The 18,062-nt window shown below is 62.4% G+C and overlaps 1 protein-coding gene across 8 annotated transcripts in view; it reads left to right on the top strand.

Moving 5' to 3' along the window:
• POLR3E (RNA polymerase III subunit E) overlaps nucleotides 1-17,200 on the top strand; it is a 29,706-nt gene extending 12,506 nt beyond the window's left edge. For 3 of the 8 annotated variants that reach the window (XM_039840245.1, XM_039840241.1, XM_039840247.1), the window contains exons 4-21: nucleotides 1,458-1,535; nucleotides 2,173-2,288; nucleotides 2,624-2,706; nucleotides 3,405-3,548; nucleotides 3,863-3,912; nucleotides 5,179-5,298; nucleotides 5,630-5,718; nucleotides 5,953-5,997; nucleotides 6,071-6,162; nucleotides 6,989-7,109; nucleotides 9,403-9,484; nucleotides 10,520-10,579; nucleotides 10,654-10,811; nucleotides 11,056-11,117; nucleotides 11,534-12,033; nucleotides 13,694-13,771; nucleotides 15,570-15,695; nucleotides 16,426-17,200. In XM_039840245.1, coding sequence (XP_039696179.1) covers nucleotides 1,458-1,535; nucleotides 2,173-2,288; nucleotides 2,624-2,706; nucleotides 3,405-3,548; nucleotides 3,863-3,912; nucleotides 5,179-5,298; nucleotides 5,630-5,718; nucleotides 5,953-5,997; nucleotides 6,071-6,162; nucleotides 6,989-7,109; nucleotides 9,403-9,484; nucleotides 10,520-10,579; nucleotides 10,654-10,811; nucleotides 11,056-11,117; nucleotides 11,534-12,033; nucleotides 13,694-13,771; nucleotides 15,570-15,695; nucleotides 16,426-16,482 — 2,061 coding nt within the window. In that variant the 3' untranslated portion in view covers nucleotides 16,483-17,200. The remainder of the gene's footprint in view (nucleotides 1-1,457; nucleotides 1,536-2,172; nucleotides 2,289-2,623; nucleotides 2,707-3,404; nucleotides 3,549-3,862; nucleotides 3,913-5,178; nucleotides 5,299-5,629; nucleotides 5,719-5,952; nucleotides 5,998-6,070; nucleotides 6,163-6,988; nucleotides 7,110-9,402; nucleotides 9,485-10,519; nucleotides 10,580-10,653; nucleotides 10,812-11,055; nucleotides 11,118-11,533; nucleotides 12,034-13,693; nucleotides 13,772-15,569; nucleotides 15,696-16,425) is intronic. The other 5 variants (XM_039840248.1, XM_039840244.1, XM_039840243.1 and 2 more) reach the window with 4 other exon arrangements.
• The last annotated feature ends 862 nt before the right edge of the window (nucleotides 17,201-18,062 follow it).

Genomic DNA, 18,062 nt, shown 5'->3' with positions numbered 1-18,062 from the left:
TGTGCCCGGCCTGGACGTCCCATGTAAACGGAACGCTACCTGTGCGTGCCTGTGCGCCCGGCTCCTGGCACTCGGCGTCGCATTTCCGAGGTCGCCGTACACCTGCACCGCAGTCCTTCCCGTGGCGGGCTAGCGCCGCGTGGCCGGGGCACGTGTGCATCACCATTGGGTCATTTCCGCGTGGGGCTCTTAGGAGTGACGCTGCCGGGGACCTTCTCACGCAGCGTGCATGCGGACACGTGTTCTCGTGGCCCATGGGTCACTTGGAAACTTAGCGTTCTGAGGAACTGCAACACCGTTTTGTGCTATTTTGCGTTCCTGAGAATAGTTTGTTGTTTTTGTCCCTATATCGCGTATGAGAAAACGAGGAGCAGGGCGGCCATGGCCGTGTGCCAGGTGTGTGCTGGCGTGAGCCTCATCTGTCCCGCGGGCTCGGCCTTTATGGCCTGTGGGCTGGGGACCTGGCACCTGGGACTCTGCCCCGTCCCTGAGTGGCTGCTGTGTTGTGGGACCATGCTGGCGGCAGTGGCCCTGTGTGTGTTCATGGCGTGCCAGGCCCTGTGCCCTGTGGACACGCATGGACACCCGTGCTGGGGGAGGCAAGACGCTTGCCCGAACCACGAGTGACAAGTGGAGCGTAATGGGAACGCAGGCCTGCAAGGTTCTAGAGCCCGCGCTTCTGCCACCACCTCCCCAGCCCGAGCCCTGGGGGCCTGGAGCTGCCCAGCGAGCCTGTCCCAGGCCAAGCCCTTCACAGGCGCGGACCAGCTGGGCTCTAGACTGTCCCTGGACACATGCCCCATGTCCCTGTCCCCCGCCCCAGCTCGGGAAGCGGTAGCTTGCTTGCTACTGAAGCAAGCTTTCCAGAAGGGCCGTCCTGAACCGGATGTGGCCCAGTGCGGCCTCCCTGAGGTGGCCCCGGAGCCCAGCCTTCCCTCTGCCATGCCCCAGGCTCACTGGGAGGCTGCCTTGCTCCTTGAGGGGTGCAGACTGTGACTCGTCCCCCCACCAAGGGATGCCCGCACAGCAGGGGAGACAGAAAGTGCATGCGCGCGAGCCCCCTCCTCGCCTTCTGTTACGGACAGCCTCACACCGGCAGGCGGCAGGGAGGGAGAGACCAGATGGCGGCGTCCCGCGTGGCCTCGCCCGGCCTCGGCGGTGAGCAGTGCGCTGCCCGTCCTGATTTTCCTCTCTGCATCCTCGCGGTCCAGTCCCAGGTCCTCTACCAGATGGCCTGTCACCTGGTAGCTCGACCTCGAACCTCACTCTCAACGCCCACAGTGGTGCTCTGTGGGTACCAGGCCATCAGGGCGATGTGCACGGGGCTTCGTGTCCTTGGGCGTCAGACTGGGCGGATGGCCTCTGGGCTCAGGCAGCCATGGGGCTTCTGGCCTGAGTTCCCGGAGCAGCTCTGGTCAGGGCTTGACCGAGTGCACTGTGGCTCCCTCTGTCCCCAGTACCCTGTGCGTCCGGCCTCGATGACCTACGATGACATCCCGCACCTTTCAGCCAAGATCAAGCCCAAGCAGCAGAAGGTGGGGCTGCGCTTCGTGCCGGGGTGGGGGGCGGGAGGGGGCCCGTGGGACTGGAAGCCCAGAGAAGCCGCGGGTGGGGAGTGCAGAACAGCCAGGGCCTCGGGACCGGAGGGAGGACAGCTACCAGGAGGAGGGAGGGCGGCGGCTGTGGGGAGGCCTGAGGATCAGGAGGAGCAAGGGCTGGCGGGGCCACGCTCACAGGGCGCGGCAGGGGCTCTGGTGCCCATAGGCTGGGGTGACGGCCGCAGCCCCAAGGCCACTGCCACCTGGAGGAGCTGTCCAGTACTGCCAGTTCCGCTGACTTTTCAGGAGGAAGTGGAAATAGGAGTTTTATGGGAAATCTTGATTTTGAGTCCAGATGTAGATCTCTGGGAATGGGTGGGGTGGGTTGGGGGACAAACCCACCCGCAGGACTCCCTCCCCATCCCCGAAAGCCTACTCTGGCCTCTCCTATAGGAACAGGCCTTGCGGCCTGCGGTGTGGACCGACGCCTAGGAGCTGGGGAGGGACTGTGTCAGCCGTGCCCTGGGCAGGGCCAGGGCTGCCGGGTGCCTGGGAGGTGGCCACAGTGTGGTCAGGGGCGTCCCCGGACACTGTGCCTCAGGGTCCTCACAGCTGGTGGGGTGCTTGCCTCCAGGTAGAGCTTGAGATGGCTATCGACACCCTGAATCCCAACTACTGCCGTAGCAAAGGGGAGCAGATCGCGCTGAACGTGGACGGCGCCTGTGCCGATGAGACCAGCACGTACTCCTCGTGAGTCCCAGCCTCGCGTCCCCAGGGGGCTGCCCTCCAGGGCTCCTGAGGCACCAGGCCTGCCCTGCCCTGTGGGCTCCCATGGGCATCCCTCCTTTGCTCCATGGGGCCTAGCACAGGCCCTTCCCCATGGGAAACGTTTCCCCAGGTCCCTCGAGGGGTGTGGGGGCTCCCACCCCCTTGTACCCCAGGCTCTAGACTGGCCTTGGGTCTTCTCCCAGTACCCCCTGCAGCCCTGGGCCGGGCCGCTGGGTTCAGAACGTGTTGGGGGTGGAGGGACTGCGCGGCCAGGCCCAGTCGACGCTTCTTCTCACGTCCATCCCGCACGCTCCCAGGAAGCTGATGGACAAACAGACGTTCTGCTCCTCCCAGACCACCAGCAACACGTCCCGCTACGCAGCTGCGCTCTACAGGCGAGGTACCCGCGGCTGGACACCCCCGCGTGGCTCCTGGCGGCCGGTGGGGATGGCAGCAGGACAGGGTGCGATGGGGAGGCCCTCCCAGTCTGGCGTGCAGCCTCTCCCCCGAATGCCAGACGCCCGTGAGGCCAGGCCTGTGGGGATGCGGGCTGGACGGTCAGCGGGCTGGAATTGGCCATCTTGAGGGACTTCGGGCTAGCCATGCCCGACCGGCAGGGATGGGCTCAAGGTCATTGTCCTCCCGGGACACAGCCCAGCTTTCGAGGTCCGCGACAGAATTTTGAGTTACGCGCACGACCCAGCAATCCCTTGCCTCGATGGCATGGACCCAAGGCCGACGAAAACTATGCCCGCACAAGCGAGGTCCCAGCGGCCCTCATGCCACATTTGCCTAGTGGATTTCTTAATGGGACGGGGGACTTGGACAGGAGAGGCAGGAGGACGGGAAGGGGCCGTCGGGGCGTCTGTGGGGTTGCGGGCACGGTGAGGGTGCTGCGTTTGCTGTGGACACGGCCGGCAGGGGGAGGCTTTGCGAGAAGAGCCGAGTTCGTGCTGTGACCTGGTTACGCGCTCGCTGCGCCCAGCAGGCTGGTGGGGTTGGGGTGGTTCCTGGCCTGGCAGGGAGGTGGGAGGGGGTCGGGCAGTGGGCCGAGGGGAGTCTGTGGCTGCCTCGAGCCACGCCGGGGGCCGGCCCCAGCTCCTAGCGCCGGCCCCAGCCCTGTTCCTGTGCCAGGCGAGCTCCACCTGACGCCCTTGCGCGGCATCCTGCAGCTGCGGCCCAGCTTCTCCTACCTGGACAAGGCGGACGCCAAGCACCGCGAGAGGGAGGCAGCCCACGAGGGTGCGCCCTGGCCCTGCCCTCCTCTCTGGCCGGGCGGGCTGGGTTGGCGTCCTCCTGGGCGGGGGAGGCACCCAGGGGGCGGCGCACGGAGTTCAGTGGCAGCCCTGGCCCCTCCCCGCTGGGTTCTAGGAGCAGCCACCCCTTCAGTTTTGACCATCAATGTCTCCATGCGTCCTCAGACGGCCCCTGGGGGACCAAATGGCACCCGGTTGAGAACCCCTGACTTACACAAGGCCCGGCCTCCAAGGGCGGCGGGGCGGGGCGCGGGAGCCTGGCTGCAGCAGAGACGCTGAGTCGGCTGCTTTCTCTCGCAGCCGGAGACTCTTCGCAGGACGAGGCAGAAGAAGATGCGAAGCAGATCACGGTGAGCCCCGGGGCGGGGGTCACAGCCTGGGGCGGGGGGCGCAGAAGCTGGCAGTCGTCTAATGTTTGTGCTGGGCTGGCCGGATGTCCAGCCCCCCTCTGCCTGGTGCGCTGTCCTTGTGGCAGCCAGGGTCGCGGCCCTGGGCGTGCGTGAGGGACGGGGTCCTGGGCTTTGCCTGGACTTGCCGGGAGGAGGAGGCCCAGCCAGCCGCAGAGTCTGCACCCCGAACTCCCATGCCGGCCAAGCACGTGGTCATCCTTTCACCGGTGCACGAAGGCTTTCTATCCTGGTAGTTATTCCTGCGTTTTAAGGATTATTAGAATATCAACCTTCCATTTATGGCTTGTAAAGTTTCCCTCAGTTAAGCACATTCAGATTGAAATGAGTATTTAAAGAAAAATCCAGCACAAGTGACTGTTGGAGATGCGAACGCACAGCCTGTGTGGGGGCTCGTCCTGCTCTCGGGGGCTCGCCAGATGACCTGGGCACCTCTTCCTGTCCCGGGGGCCCCCACCCCGATCTCGCAGGCACTCGCGGGCCCCTGTAGGATTCCCTAGGCCCAAGAGTGGTCCAGTCAACACCTGTGCGGTGCCTGTCACGGGAGGGGCGGCTCGGGCGGCTCCATCTGGACCCCAGGGGACTGGCACGTGCAGAACAGGGCGTGTTGGTCTCTACTGTTGAAAGGCTGAGGGATCCCTTCGGGTGGGGCTGGGTTCAGGTGCTCAGGCGCCGTCACTGACCCCTGGTTTCTCTGCTCCGGGGCCATCTTCCTCAGGCGGGGTGTCTGTCCCCAGAGGCAGAGCTGTCCCAGCTGCAGAGTCCCATCCTCCCAGCTTTTGAGACGTGGGTGGGAGAGACACCTCTTCATCGTTATTTCTAAGTAACGATTCAAAGACTCCGGCGTGGCCAAATCTGGCCACATCCCTGTGGCTAAGAGGACTTGGTTCCTGGATTGTCTCGTCCGAGTCCCACGCCCACCCTGTAGCCAGGAGGGCGTCTGGGGGCTGGGGAACCGAAGGGGGACTGGCTGTTTCTCATAGGAAGATGGGGGTGCGGTTTCCGTGGGGGTGGAAACCCTGGTGAAGCTGCTCCCTGGCCTGTGCTGGCAGGTCACTGAGGGAGACGTGGTTGCCGCTGAATTTCAAAGCCCTGTGCCGGGAGGTGAGGGGAATGCCCCAGATGTGGGGCCCCCGGCCTCCTGGTGGGGCTGGGACAGCAGCCCAGGACGTGTCCCAGGCCTGAGGCCATCGTGTCCCTCCCCGCAAGGTGCGCTTCTCTCGGCCGGAGTCGGAGCAGGCCCGCCAGCGCCGCGTGCAGTCCTACGAGTTCCTGCAGAAGAAGCATGCGGAGGAGCCCTGGGTCCACCTGCACCACCACGGCCTGAGGGTGAGCGAGTGCCACGGCCGGCCCCGGGAGTGGCACAGCCGGCCCGGTCTCTGGCCCCGGGAGCGACACAGTGCACTGAGCGGGTGCTCGGGGTACCGCAGCGGGCATTCTCATGGTCACCCTCAGTGTCCCCTGTCAGACAGGGCGCGGTGCTGGGCGGGTACAAAGCCCTGACGACAGTTGGCTGAGGCCACCTCCTTGGGCTGCGCGTGATCCTATTGCCGGCCTTGGGGCGGGACAGTGGTGGCTGCAGTGGAAGGCGATGCTGGTAACCGGGTGGCAGAGGGGCCTGGGGGTGCGGGCCGGGGGCTTCAGCGATGCTCCTCCCCAGCAGGACAGCCGCTCCGAGCATGAGCGCCAGTACCTGCTGTGCCAGGGGCCCAGCGGCATTGAGAACACGGAGCTCGTCAAGTCACCCAGGTGGGACCGGGCAAGCCTGACACTGGTGTGGGTCCTCCCCGGGACTGTGGCCCCTTCTGTAGCCTGGGGGAGGGCCATGGAGGGGCTGGGTCAGGGGTGGTCCTCCGTCTCTGGCGGGGGGAGGGTAGGAGTGGGCTCGGTTGTGGCTCTTGTCCCAGGCGCCTCAGCCTGGGGTCACGGGCAGTTGGGACAGTGATAAAGTCCTGGGGCACTGACCCTGCTCCCCTTCCACAGTGAATACCTCGTGATGCTGATGCCGCCCAACCAGGAGGAGGAGATGTGAGTAGGGGACCGGGCACCCGCTTGCTACAGCCCCACCAGCCCCACTGACGCCCGCCTTTGCTCCCGACAGAGACAAGCCGGCTGCCCCCAGCCACGTCCTGTCCATGGCGCAGCTGCGTGCCCTGCCCCTGGCTGACCAGATCAAGACCCTGATGAGGAATGGTAGGTGGCCCAGCGGCGGTGTCCCCTCCCCGTCCTGAGATAGGTGACCAAGGGGTCAGGCTAGAGGCCCCTCTACGCAGATCCCCCCTGGTGTCCCCACACAGCGTGGCAGACCCCTGCTGTGCGCTCAGTGGGCCACCCACCTTCCTGGCGTAGTCTGTTTGCTGTGGAAAGGGACAGGCCGCTAGAGGGCCAGGCCCCGCCCCGCCCGTGGGCGTGAGCTGCAGTCACTCTAGCAGCCAGGCTCGTCCACTTGCTGGCCCAGCAGGTGACAGCCTGGCCACACGGGGACTGGTCTGCTTCTCAGGGACTCTCAGGGCCAGAACCTGTGGGGCCTGGAGCTGGTGAGTGGGGACAGGAGCCTTGAGCCTCAGAGCTGAGTCCCGGGCCCTGGGCTGCTCTCCTGCGGTGCCCACTCGGGGGTCTTGGGCCTGAGGACAGAGGGGGCCTCCCCAGGTGCTGCCGAGCTCACAGAGGCAGGGAGCTCAGGTACCTGCGGTCAGCAGAGCATGGTATAAAGTGTGCGGACACTGAACCCCAGTACTCCGGGGTCTCATTTTGGCTTTGCCACTTACTAGCCTGGTGGCCGTGGGTAAGTTGCGAAATGTCCTTGGGCCTGAGCAGGGGTGGATCTGCCCCTTAGGCGCCCAGTCTTCCTCAGCAGGTGCGTCCAGGGGACGCAGCTGAGGCGTGTCGCCGTCACTGTGTTCACCCTACTGCCCATGCGCGGGGCTTATCTGCGAGCTGCCAGTTCTGCAGGCCTGGTGGGGCACAGGGAGGCCAGGCCCGTTCCCCTGGCTGATGGCCCTGCGTCCTCCCTTCTCAGTGAAGGTCATGCCTTTTGCCAACTTGATGAGCCTCCTGGGCCCTTCCACCGACTCCGTGGCCGTTCTGCGTGGCATCCAGAAGGTGGCGATGCTGGTCCAAGGCAACTGGGTGGTGAAGAGGTAAGTGTGCCTGTGACCGCCCCGGCTCTCTGCGCCCGCCTGCCCCGCCTGCCGGTCACTCGGACCCTCCCTGGGCCCTCGTGTGGCTCCACCCCCTGCCACTTTGGAAGCCCTCCTTGCGTTCTTCCCGAAGCCCCCACAGGTTTCGGCGTGCACCCGTGACCTCTCTCAGTTCACGTTAATGGCCGCTTTTTACCCTCATCCGGACAATTCAGAGAACTCAGAACGCTTTACATTCGCTTTCCTCCCGGTTCACGTGCCGTGGTGTTTGCGTGTTGTGATTCCGCGTTGCACACACCACAAGACGTTATCTGATCAGCCTTCTTTCCATCTGCTCTATGCGCTCGTCACTCACTCCTGCGTCTCCGAGTGTGTGGCCGGGGTAGTTCCTTCTGTAGAGGATGCCGTGGCAGTGTCTTCACCGAAGTCTGCAGAGGGCGAAGGGCAAGACCTACTTCAGCTTTGTTCCGAGGCCATTTTTTACCGAGTGTAGAATTCTGGGTAGATCATCTTCCTTCTGCACGCTGTATTCTGACTCCGCCGTGCCGACGAGCACATGGTCTAACACGTGGTCCTTGAGGGGTCCCCCGCCTCTGTTTCCTTTAAGATTCTCTCTCGTTTGGCTTTCCACGGCTCACTAAGGTGCATCGAAGTGTGAATTTCAGCACGTCCTGTCGGGATTTCTAGTTCTTAAATTTGCGACGTGAGGTCTTTCTGTTGTTTCTCTCCGCCTGGGATTCCCGTGCCAGTCCAGCTGCCTCCCCCACTCGACTGTCAGGTTCGAGGGGACAGGACTGTCTGTTGACTTTCCCCAACGTCCCCGGTACTTGTCGTCGTGCCTGGCACAGCGTCACCCCCTCGGGAAGTATAGCATGGTTGTCTACGTTTTATGCATATTTGAGTGACGTTAATTCTAAATAGCGTAATGTAAAATACTTTTTAGAAAGTGTGGTGTAAGGTAAACAATCTGTTGAAATAGGAATCGTCTCATTTTTCTAAAAAGTCATTGCAAAAAGTCCATCGTTCCTGTTCGTTGGCCAAGTAAGTTGTGGAGTACCTTCATGTCACCGCCACACGGTGACGCTTGTTCCCTGGGCAGCAGGTGCCTGGCGTGGTCGGTACCTGTAGCTGGTTGTGTGTCGCACAAGTGGTTGCAGATGGCAGACCTTTGCGGTGGCACAGCGCTCAGTAGATGGCACCGACTATGTGTTTACGTCACGGAGGGAGGGGACCCAGGGCTGTCCTGCTCTACACCGAGAACGCTGGCCCAGACAGGCAGAGCGGCCCGCCAGCGCCTGGCCCCTGCAGTGCCCTGCGGCTGCTTCCCCCTCAGCTGTGGTCTGTCCCCATGACTCGAGGGGGGCCTCTTGGACCTTGCATGTTGTTTGGGTCCCCCTGTGAGCCCTGATGTGGCGCTGTCCTCCTGCCATACCAAGGCCTGTGGGTAATGCTCCTTCCGTGCCCTGTCCTTTTGTGTCCGTGAAGAGATGACGCGGCATCCGTGCATTTGTTCCGTGAACGTCTTAATCGCTTGTCCCATGCCCTGCGCTCTCGTTCCGGCTCTGTCCCTGTCTTTGGGAGGTTTGTGGGGCGGGGCAGGCACGCTGCCATGAGCGCGCTGAGCGCAGGGGTCCAGGGCCTGGACCACATTCACTCCACACTGACTAAGCAGTTCCCTCCGTGTGTGGCCGTGATGGCAACGCCAGTCAGGCCCCTGTCCCCACAGTTTTTACAGGAATGGGGTGGGCACAGAGCTTGACCTTGAGGGTTCGGTGCCAGTTGGTAGGAGGAGAGGGGCAGGGAGCCGCAGGTGTGGAGGCCCTGTGGTCGTGGTGTCCTGGGGGTGGCATGCGTGTCCTTGGTGACAGGTCTGTGTCTGGACCCAGGTCTGGGTTATGCCGTGGAGCCACGTGGAAGCTTCTGGGCCTGGCATGTGGGTCCTGCTCACCCCAGAGGTCCACCCCCATGCTCAGAGCCCATCCGGGCCCCAGTAGCCCCCGCCTCCCCACCCTCAGGTCTCCTGGTGGGACTCCCTGTCTCCCAGAGCTGTGGGCTGGCACGTCAGTCCCCGAGGCTGGCTGTCACAACCACGCAGTGGCCCCGGGGCCGGGCCGTGTGTGAGCAGGGTCACAAGGGGTTGGAAAAAGAGCTCTTGGGGGTGGGGGTGCTTCCTCCCTGAGTGCGTGTCACCATGCGGGACAGCCCTCAAGTGGGGTCCTGGGCTCCACTTGGAGCCTGGGGCAGGGGATGGGGCTGTGGACAGGGGCTGACCTGCCACCCCCTCCCGCTGCAGTGACATCCTGTACCCCAAGGACACCTCCAGCCCTCACAGCGGCGTGCCCGCCGAGGTGCTCTGCAGGGGCCGCGACTTTGTGGTGAGTGCTTGGCCCCCCGGCCTCAGGTTGGGGCGGGGCAGGGGAGGTGGCAGGCGCGGCACAGGCTCCTGGACCTTGGCTGGGCAGTGGGCAAAGTGCTGCCATTTATGGCCAGGGCAGGGCGGTGGGGCTCTGGACTCGCTTCTCCCCGCCCGCCTGGAATCCTGGAGCCCCAGCTTCGGCAGAGCTGCCAGTCCGTCCCATGGGGGCTGCGAGCCCGGGCCCGGGGGTGGGCTCTGGCCACACCCCTTCCGTTTGGCCCAAGTGGTGTTTCTAAAGTGGTGACTTGGTTTTTGACTTTTACAAATCAAAACCATGATACAAGCCCGGTTTCTAACTGGTAGTGAGCAGTCGGGGTGACTGCCACACCAGCCCACAGCCCCGACTTCGGGTGGGGCCGACGATCGCGGTCACAGCCCCGGCCACGCAGCCCCACACGGCTGCCCCGCATGTGGTCCTGGACTGTTGCAGCGGCTCCTGGGCTGGGTCACCCCCATCGCCCCAGCTGCCCGCCCCTGTCCTTCCCCGGACCCACACCCTGCGAAGGTGTCCCCTCGGCCTTGACCCCCGAGCTCCTGGGACCCGTGCGCCTCTGTGGCCCGGGCAGGTGCTCAGAGCCCGCTGCAGCCTGCACCCCGGAGCTGCACACTGTGACCGCCATGCCCGCGTGTTGGCCCACCTGGGTGGCCCGGCTCCTGGGGCGTCAGGTCTGGGTGCCCGTGTCTTGGTGCAGAGTGTCGTGGCAGCCTCACTCAGCCTTGTGCGGTGGCACTCACCCGACGGCCGAGACCCTGGAGGCGACGTGGCATCCCTGCTCGGGCGTGTGTGGTCCAGGGGGGCAGTGGTCCAGCCTCTTCCCGCAGACCACCCTGGGGGGCCTTTACAAAGGGGGCGCCCAAGGCTCAGCGTCGAAGTGACTGCCCACTGCCCCAGCGCTATTAAGAGGCCAGGATCCACACCCAGGCCCGCCTGATGCCCCGGGCCGGCACCACCTCCCAGGGGGCCGGCCTGAAACAGCTGTTCTTTCTTCCTCAGATGTGGAAGTTTACGCAGAGCCGGTGGGTGGTAAGGAAGGAGGTGGCCACGGTGACAAAAGTGAGTGAGGGCCTTCCCGATGGGTGGGGCTGGGCGTGGGGGCGCGGGGCTGGCCTCACCCCTGTGGCCCGCAGCTCTGTGCGGAGGACGTGAAGGACTTCCTGGAGCACGTGGCCGTGGTGCGCGTCAGCCGCGGCTGGGAGTTCGCGCTGCCCTACGACGAGGACTTCGTCAGGAAGCATCCGGACGTGGCCCGGCGGCAGCACATGCTGTGGACCGGCATCCAGGCCAAGTACGCGCGTGGCCGGTGGGCAGGGGGTGCCCGGGGCAGGCCGGCCGCATGGCATGTGCCCCCTCCCGCCCTTGGGGACGCTGCTGACAGCACAGGCCTGCGGCAGGGCGGGTGGGCCTAGTCTGGGCCCCAGAGGTCAGCCCCAGGCATGCGGCCTTCAGTGACCACCATCCTGGGGCGGGGGACGCTGTGCTGAGACAGGTGCTGGCCCACACGGTCTAGAGCTGTCCTCTGCTCTTTCCAGGTTAGAAAAGGTCTATAACCTCGTGAAGGAAACCACGCCAAAGCAGCCAGAGGGACAGTCAGGTGTGGCAGGCGCCCGGCTGGGATGGGCGTGGGCCCTCCCCCCCCCTCCCCCACAGGCCTCAGCCTCAGGGACCGGGAGCTTCTGTACTCAGGGCCCCCGACACCTGCTCGGGTCGGCAGGAGCTGGGTGGCGGGGGTACGGCTGGGATCTCCGAGGGCAGAAACCTGATTTCCCGTCTCTTCTGTCCTTGGTGGGGCGGCTGCGGTCTCCTGTAATGGGGGGTGCGGGGGGGAAAGCAGGGCTGGTCCCCACTGCAGCCCCAGCCGGCCTGTAGTTCTCCTGGCCCCTTGCCCCAGATGGCGGGGTGTCCCTGGTTGGGGTGGAGGGCTTGTCCTCGGGGAGGAGGGGCCCTGGGCCTGCCTCTCTGCCTCTGCCACTCATGTTCCCCCTGAGCAGCCCCGTGTTCCCCCTCCAGGGCCTGCAGGGCTGGTCTCTGGGGACCAGCGGGTCCAGGTGGCCAGAAGCAAGGCCCAGCAGAACCACACGCTGCTGGAGCAGGAGCTGCAGCGGAGGAAGGAGCAGGCCCGGGCGTCCACGGTGCTGCCCGGGGTGCGGGTCAAGGAGGAGCCGCTGAGTGAGGAAGGAGAGGACGAGGGGCCCATGGACACGTCGCCCAGCGCCGGCCTCCACAACAGGCTGGCCAACGGGCTGCCTGCCGGGCGGGCAGCGGGTGGGGACAGCTTCAATGGGCACCCGCCCCCCGGCTGCGCCAGCGCCCCGGTGGCCCGGGAGCTGCGGGCCTTCGTGGAGGCCACCTTCCAGAGACAGTTCGTGCTCACGCTGAGCGAGCTCAAGCGCCTCTTCAACCTGCACTTGGCCGGCCTGCCCCCAGGCCACACGCTCTTCAGCGGCATCTCGGACCGCATGCTGCAGGACACGGTGCTGGCCGCCGGCTGCAAACAGATATTGGTGCCTGTGAGTAGAGCCTGTGCCCGCCGGCGGGCGGTGGGGAGGTGGCACGGGGCCCAGCCAGCGGCCCCTGTCCTGGCTCAGAGGAGCCGTGGAGAGGAATCTGGTCACTGCAGTGGCCTCGGCCCCGCCGGCTTTGGGGGAGCCTGTGTGGCGTGTGCGGACTTGGACCGCTGACCTTGGTTTGAGTCTCAGCGCTCAGGAGGTTGTGCGTGACCTTGGGCCAGCAGGCCTCAGGCTCTGCGCCCTCTCAAGTGAGCAGCTGTGGGTTTTGCATCGCAGGCCACTGTCTGCGCAGCTGTCACACCCCATGGCACCCCAACTGGTCCCCGTCAGCTTTGCCAACTTTCAGGATGATTTTTTTTCTTGGTGTCGTTGATGTTTGCAACGACATTTGAAACCCAGTTTAGAAAAGTGAGGTGAACCTGTTTGCAGGTCACACGCCCAGGAAGTGACGGCACTGGGACCTCAGCCCCCGGCCGTTCCCAGGTCCTGCCAGGCCCCCCTGTCCAGAGGCTGCATTAGCGTTTCTGGGGCGAGGCCTGGGGCTAGTGGGGTGTGCCACCCACACCCCGGGTGGAGGAAGAGGAGAGCAGTGTGTGTTGGGGACCATTCCCTGAGCAGAGGGTGGACAGTGCCGGGCCATGCTGTCCCCCCAATGGGAGCCCGGGCACGCGCAGGCCTTGGGCGGGCTGAGCGGAGGCCGGCTCGTGCCAGGCCTCCTTGGTGAGGTCTTCTACGGAAGGTCTCAGGGTCTGGGCCCTGCTCTCCCAGGAGCACCCCTTTTCCACCCCACAGACGCGGCCAGCCACCCACAGGCTTGCCTTTCTCTGAGCAGGGCCAGGCAGGAGAGGGGCGCCCCCTGACAGCCAGGCTGTCCTGGGCGGCTGGAGTGCACACAAGGCGAGAGATGTGAACCCCACGTCACCCTAGGACCAGCCCTTGCCGTGCTGCTTCCTCTGGGTGGGGTTGGCATCTCTGGGACACCGTGGTCCTCCCCGTGGCTCTCCCACGATTCTGACGTGGGGACCAGGTCGTAGCCATGTCCGAGGTGGGGGGACTCCAGGTGTGCTAGCCTCACATTCTGTGCAGGGCGTGAGGACCTGAGAGGGGGGGCCTGACTTCCGCTGTGCGCCTGACAGCGAGTGGGCCCCTGCGCTGTGGGGACAGTCTCACTTGGCTTCCTTGCTGGTTTGCAACGATCCACTGAGACTGCATCTGAGCGCCCCCTGCCCCGGGCCTCTGTGCGCTCCTGGCCACTAGTGTGTCCGGTGTGTGGCGCCACCTCCCTCTCCTGTCCAGGTGCCGGAGCCTGGGCCGCCCGGGAGTCGGGCAGGGCCTTGTGGGAAGGCACTGAAGGGAGCCCCAGGGAGTCCCGGGGAGTCCTGGGGGGTGGTGCTCCTCAGGACGCATGGGGGCGCTGGCACTCGAAGCAGAGGCTGCTGTAGAAACGGCTCCTGGCTGGCGGGTCGCTGTCACGGCAGCTCTGCTGGCGGGTGGCTGGCTTCCTCCTGTGACAGTGAGGAGAGACACGCAAGCTTGTGGCCATACAGCTAGCGAGTGGCAGGAGATGGCACGGAGACCTGCTTTGCCAGAAGTGGCTGGAGGGGCTGGGCAGGTCCCCGCGGTGAAGACCAGTGACCAGCTGACCTTGGGCCTCGCTCAGTTTCCCCCACAGACGGCTGCTTCCCCGGACGAGCAGAAGGTGTTCGCCCTCTGGGAGTCTGGAGACGTGAGTGATCAGGTGAGGTGACCTTTGCTGGCGGGAGGTATTCCTGGGGGTGACCCAGAGTGCGGTCACGTTTCACGTTTTCCAGCCACCCTTGACTTGGTGTTGTGGCTCCTGGTCTCCTCACTGTCAGGCAGGCTGGAGGTGGCAGTAGTTTGAGCCCAGGTTGGTGGCTCCCAAGTGCCAGTCTGCAGGCTGGCCGCAGGGGCCGATGCCCAGGGCCGACCCCACAGGGGAGTTCTGTTCCCACAGAGCTTTCTAGATGCTGGTGCCACGCCAGCTGGCAAGCCAGCGCTGGACCCGGCCTCAGGTGGGGGTCAGGAGCGTCCTGACCAGGCCTCTGGTGCTGGACTTTTAGAGAAGTCGGTTCTTCTGCCTCTAGTCGCACCTGGACGGGTCACGGGGTCCAGAGAACAGAGCATAACCGAAGTGGGAGCAGCGCGTGCGCAGTGCAGGCCCTGAGGGCCGGGCGCGTCCCCTGGGCCCTCAGTTTGCCTGAACTGTAAAGATTAGTTTAATTGCCCCTGCTGAGTTCCTGGTCCCCGTCTGCCTCTCCGACTGCCTGGCAGGACCAGGAGGGGATGGGGTGGGCGGGGGCGGCTGTGGTGCGTGGTGCCGTAGAGGGGCACGGTCTGGAACAGTCCTGAGCAAGCCTCTGCGCTGGTGGCATCTCCGAAGCCCCCTGATAAGCAAAAGAAAAAAGGCAGTAAGTGTGTGTTTAAAAAACCAGCGACGCCTGCGAGCTCCTGGGGAGCCGTCGCTCCCCGCCTGACCTGAGTCCCACTCCCCAGATGCCATCACTGAGCGGCCAGAGGGAGCCCCGAGAGAGCCTGCAGTTCGTTGGTGTGCCATACGCGCTGCTGGGTGCTCAGCTGGCCTCCCCGGGCCGGGGGAAGGCGGGGAACCTGGGGCTTGGTGCACTGTCGTCCCTGGCTGGCCGTGGTGCTGTCCCTCTTCTCCGCTCCTTCCTCTTTCACTGCGGGCTCTGAGCAGGGACAGGTGGCCTACCAGGCCGGGCCGGTCTCGTTCCCGGCAGCCTCCACCATGGGCTGGCTTTGCTGCTCCTGGCCTCAGGGACCCGCGTCTTCCTCCTCGATTCAGTTCTGCCCCCCAGGGCAGAGGCGTTGCCTGCGTGTTTCCACGCCCTGCGGTGGTTTTCTTGGGCCTCGGCTGTCTGGGGCTGGAGCTGCAGAGCGCTGAGCACTTTCTGTCCGCGCTGTTTTGCATCGAGCTTTCAGAGTTGTCAGTGACATCTGCGTGTCGGTCTTTTAAATCTGCCTCACATTCTCCGTTCATCACAGACGTGATGTTTGCTTTATTCTGAACGCTGTGCATCGGTGTGATTTCCGACGCACCCGGGTGTGTCAGTAACGTACCAGATAGGTACGTCGTTCCTAGGAAACTCTGTGATTTGGTAATTTACCTGTGTTTTCCTATGTCACATGTTGGACATACTAGGTCAGATTTTCTCTCATTGAACGCTTTTTCTGCCTTTGGGGGGATTTCAGCTGTGTTCTATTTATTTTGGGGGGGACGTAACACTCCGTGGCCCCCTTTTCATGGACGCAGCGTTGCATCTGAGTGTCAGGACTAAGCAGTTAGAGGGTGGCTGTCCCTCGCTTCCGTGCGCCTGCAGAGGCTCGGCCACACTGCCACCCTCATCAGCTCTTTTCTTGCGGGCACAGGCCTTCGGTTTTCACTGGGGTCTCATGAGGTGACAGGGCCCCGCTGTGCTGTGGGGACCAGGGCTTTCTGGTTTGGGGGTGTTTCTTAGGTGATTGCTTCCCACAATAACATGTTTTTGCTACTAAAGCATCGACAGGTTTTGCTTGAGATTTTCTCCAAAAATTACCGGGTACGCCGGAATCTGATCCAGTCTCGGCTGACTCAAGAGTGCGGCGAAGATCTGAGCAAACAGGAGGTGGACAAAGTGCTCAAGGTCCGTGGGTATCTGCTCTGCCACGAGCTGGGCGTTGGGGGCTGGTGGTGTGGACGGGCCCGTTCTGCTGCCTTTCCTGCCCCCTGGTGGTGGCGGGAGGTATGTACAGAGGCTCACACCCAGCGAGCGCCGGCTCCGCCTTCCAAAAGGATATAGTCTAATAGGTCGTTGCCCTCACCCCTCCCAGTGACAGGGCTCAGCAGAGTCCTGACCCCCTCCCCCCTCCACTCCCCCCGCCGCCCCAGTCTCATACCTCTTCCAAGTTTGCCACATACTCTATGTCGCTTAACTCTCACTCGGTGTCTGCCTTTCCAAACTAGTTTGTCTAGCATGTGGACACAATTAAGTGTGTGACTTCCCGTGATGCTTCATGAATTGGCTGTGGTCCAAATACCGTATCTGTAGAACCACAGGAACACTAAGCCGATGAGTTACCCGTGTCCTCATCTAGTACCTTAACCACCCACAGCCACATGCAGTGACAGACGGTTGACGAAGCCCCTTTGCCCTGGTCAGCATATTCAGATTTTGTGTTTATAGAGGACATCCTCTTAAAGCCCCTTGAGGAGAGGAAGGGGCTTGAGGCCCAGACGCTGATGAGGCCAGGCCGGTGGATTTCCCCTCGGGGTCTGCCCACTCCCCATGAGTCGGGGTGACACTCTGCACAGAACAGAGGAGCCGCCTTTCCCGCCAGCACCTGCCCCTAACCTGCTCTGCGCTCCATTCGTAGGACTGCTGCGTAAGTTACGGTGGCATGTGGTACCTTAAAGGGACAGTGCAGTCTTGACAGTGGCTGCGAACCACCCACCCGACGCCTCTACACCCTAGGACAGACGGGGGCGCCAGCCGAGGCGGAAGCAGGGTCTCGGTTGCTTCGGAAGCCGTGGAGTAAGAGGGACCGACCAGCCTGGGACCTGTGCTGCCCCTCCCCAGGGAACAGAGGGGGGCGGACTCGGCCTGTGGCAGGTGGTCCCAGCAGAGACCCTGGGACCCCTGCAGCGCGGTTCGGAATTCCTGAAGCATTGCGCTCATTCCTTGTTTGCTATGGCACAGCAGAGTGCATATCGACACGGGCAGGATGATGAAAATCATGGATCAGTGTTTTACTTTTCAGACTTAATGCCAACAAGGTCTAAGTTATGTTTACAAGATGAAGAAAACCTCAAGGTTTTTAATATTTAAAATACCTAGAAGCCAATATTTAGTCTTTGATGATCTAGCTGCTAAGACTTCTGCCGGTTTCATTAAACAAACCAAATTGAATTGTTTTACCGTTGGGTTTCTGTGGCCACTTTACTTTTAAAACAACCTACTTAATGTAGCAGTCTCAACTGTTTACATGAACCATAGCAAAAAAAAAATCAGTCAAATCCATCTATTAACGTTTGCATAAGGATGCAAAGAAAACCAGGTAAGTATGGAACAATGTATAAGTGAAGTTATCACTTTGATGTAAAAAATTTATATTTTGTGTATTTTTAAAATAAATGCTAACACTCACCTGGCATCATGGTGCTTGTCATCTTCACCTGGCCAGAGGGAGGTGAGACCATCCGTGCAGGTCAGCGGGGACGGGGACCCGAGGGCCGTGCGTCACAGTAAGCAGAAATCGTCTCGTAGACACACTCAAGTAGGAGAAACCAGTTACAGTCCAGCCTAACGGAGCGAAAACATCAGCATGTAATAAAAACATTTCACATTCCTGGTACTAAGTTTTCAAAATCTGGTATCGCAGAACATTTTTGATTTGGACTAGCCAGAGTTTAAGTGCCCGATGGCCACCTGTGGTGACCGTGTTGGACAGTACAGCCCGAAGAGCCTGTGCAAAGCTAAGAGGAAGCTGACACTCTGCCGCCTCAGGCTCCTGCCATCCCGCACTTAGGGCGACCGCCACTGCTCAGGTGCACTGTACCCCGCCCCCACAAGGAAAAAAACTAGTATTTGGTAACACCGTTTAACAGACCGATTGTCTGTTATGTTCTTGGTTCTAATTGTCAACATCCATGAGCCAGATGACCGTGCAGCGTCCTCCTGAGCAGAACCCAGGCTCAGTGGCCTCGCCTTAAATGCTTGTGTACTTTCATGAACAAAGGGACGAGTTAAACACTGAATTCAAACAGCTAGAAAATAAACATAAGGACTAGAGGAAAAAATTAACGTTAACAAAAACTGAGGTAAATGTGAATGTAAAATTAAATATGCCAGCATTTAACCAATGAAGGACAATGGCGCAAACCCAAACAGACAGTGAAATGGGAAAAGTTAGAGAAATCAGGCAAATGAAAAGGAAAACTGGCTAGAAAAAAATTGCGACAGACCAATTCTTAGAAGAGGGCCAGGTATCATCACAGTCGAATTATATCAAGT

The sequence above is a fragment of the Pteropus medius genome, unplaced genomic scaffold (assembly GCF_902729225.1).
Source record: "Pteropus medius unplaced genomic scaffold, Ma_sr-lr_union100, whole genome shotgun sequence".
Taxonomy (NCBI): domain Eukaryota; kingdom Metazoa; phylum Chordata; class Mammalia; order Chiroptera; family Pteropodidae; genus Pteropus; species Pteropus medius.
Note: the sequence above shows the minus strand (reverse complement) of the source record. Positions and strands in the feature narration are given on the sequence as shown.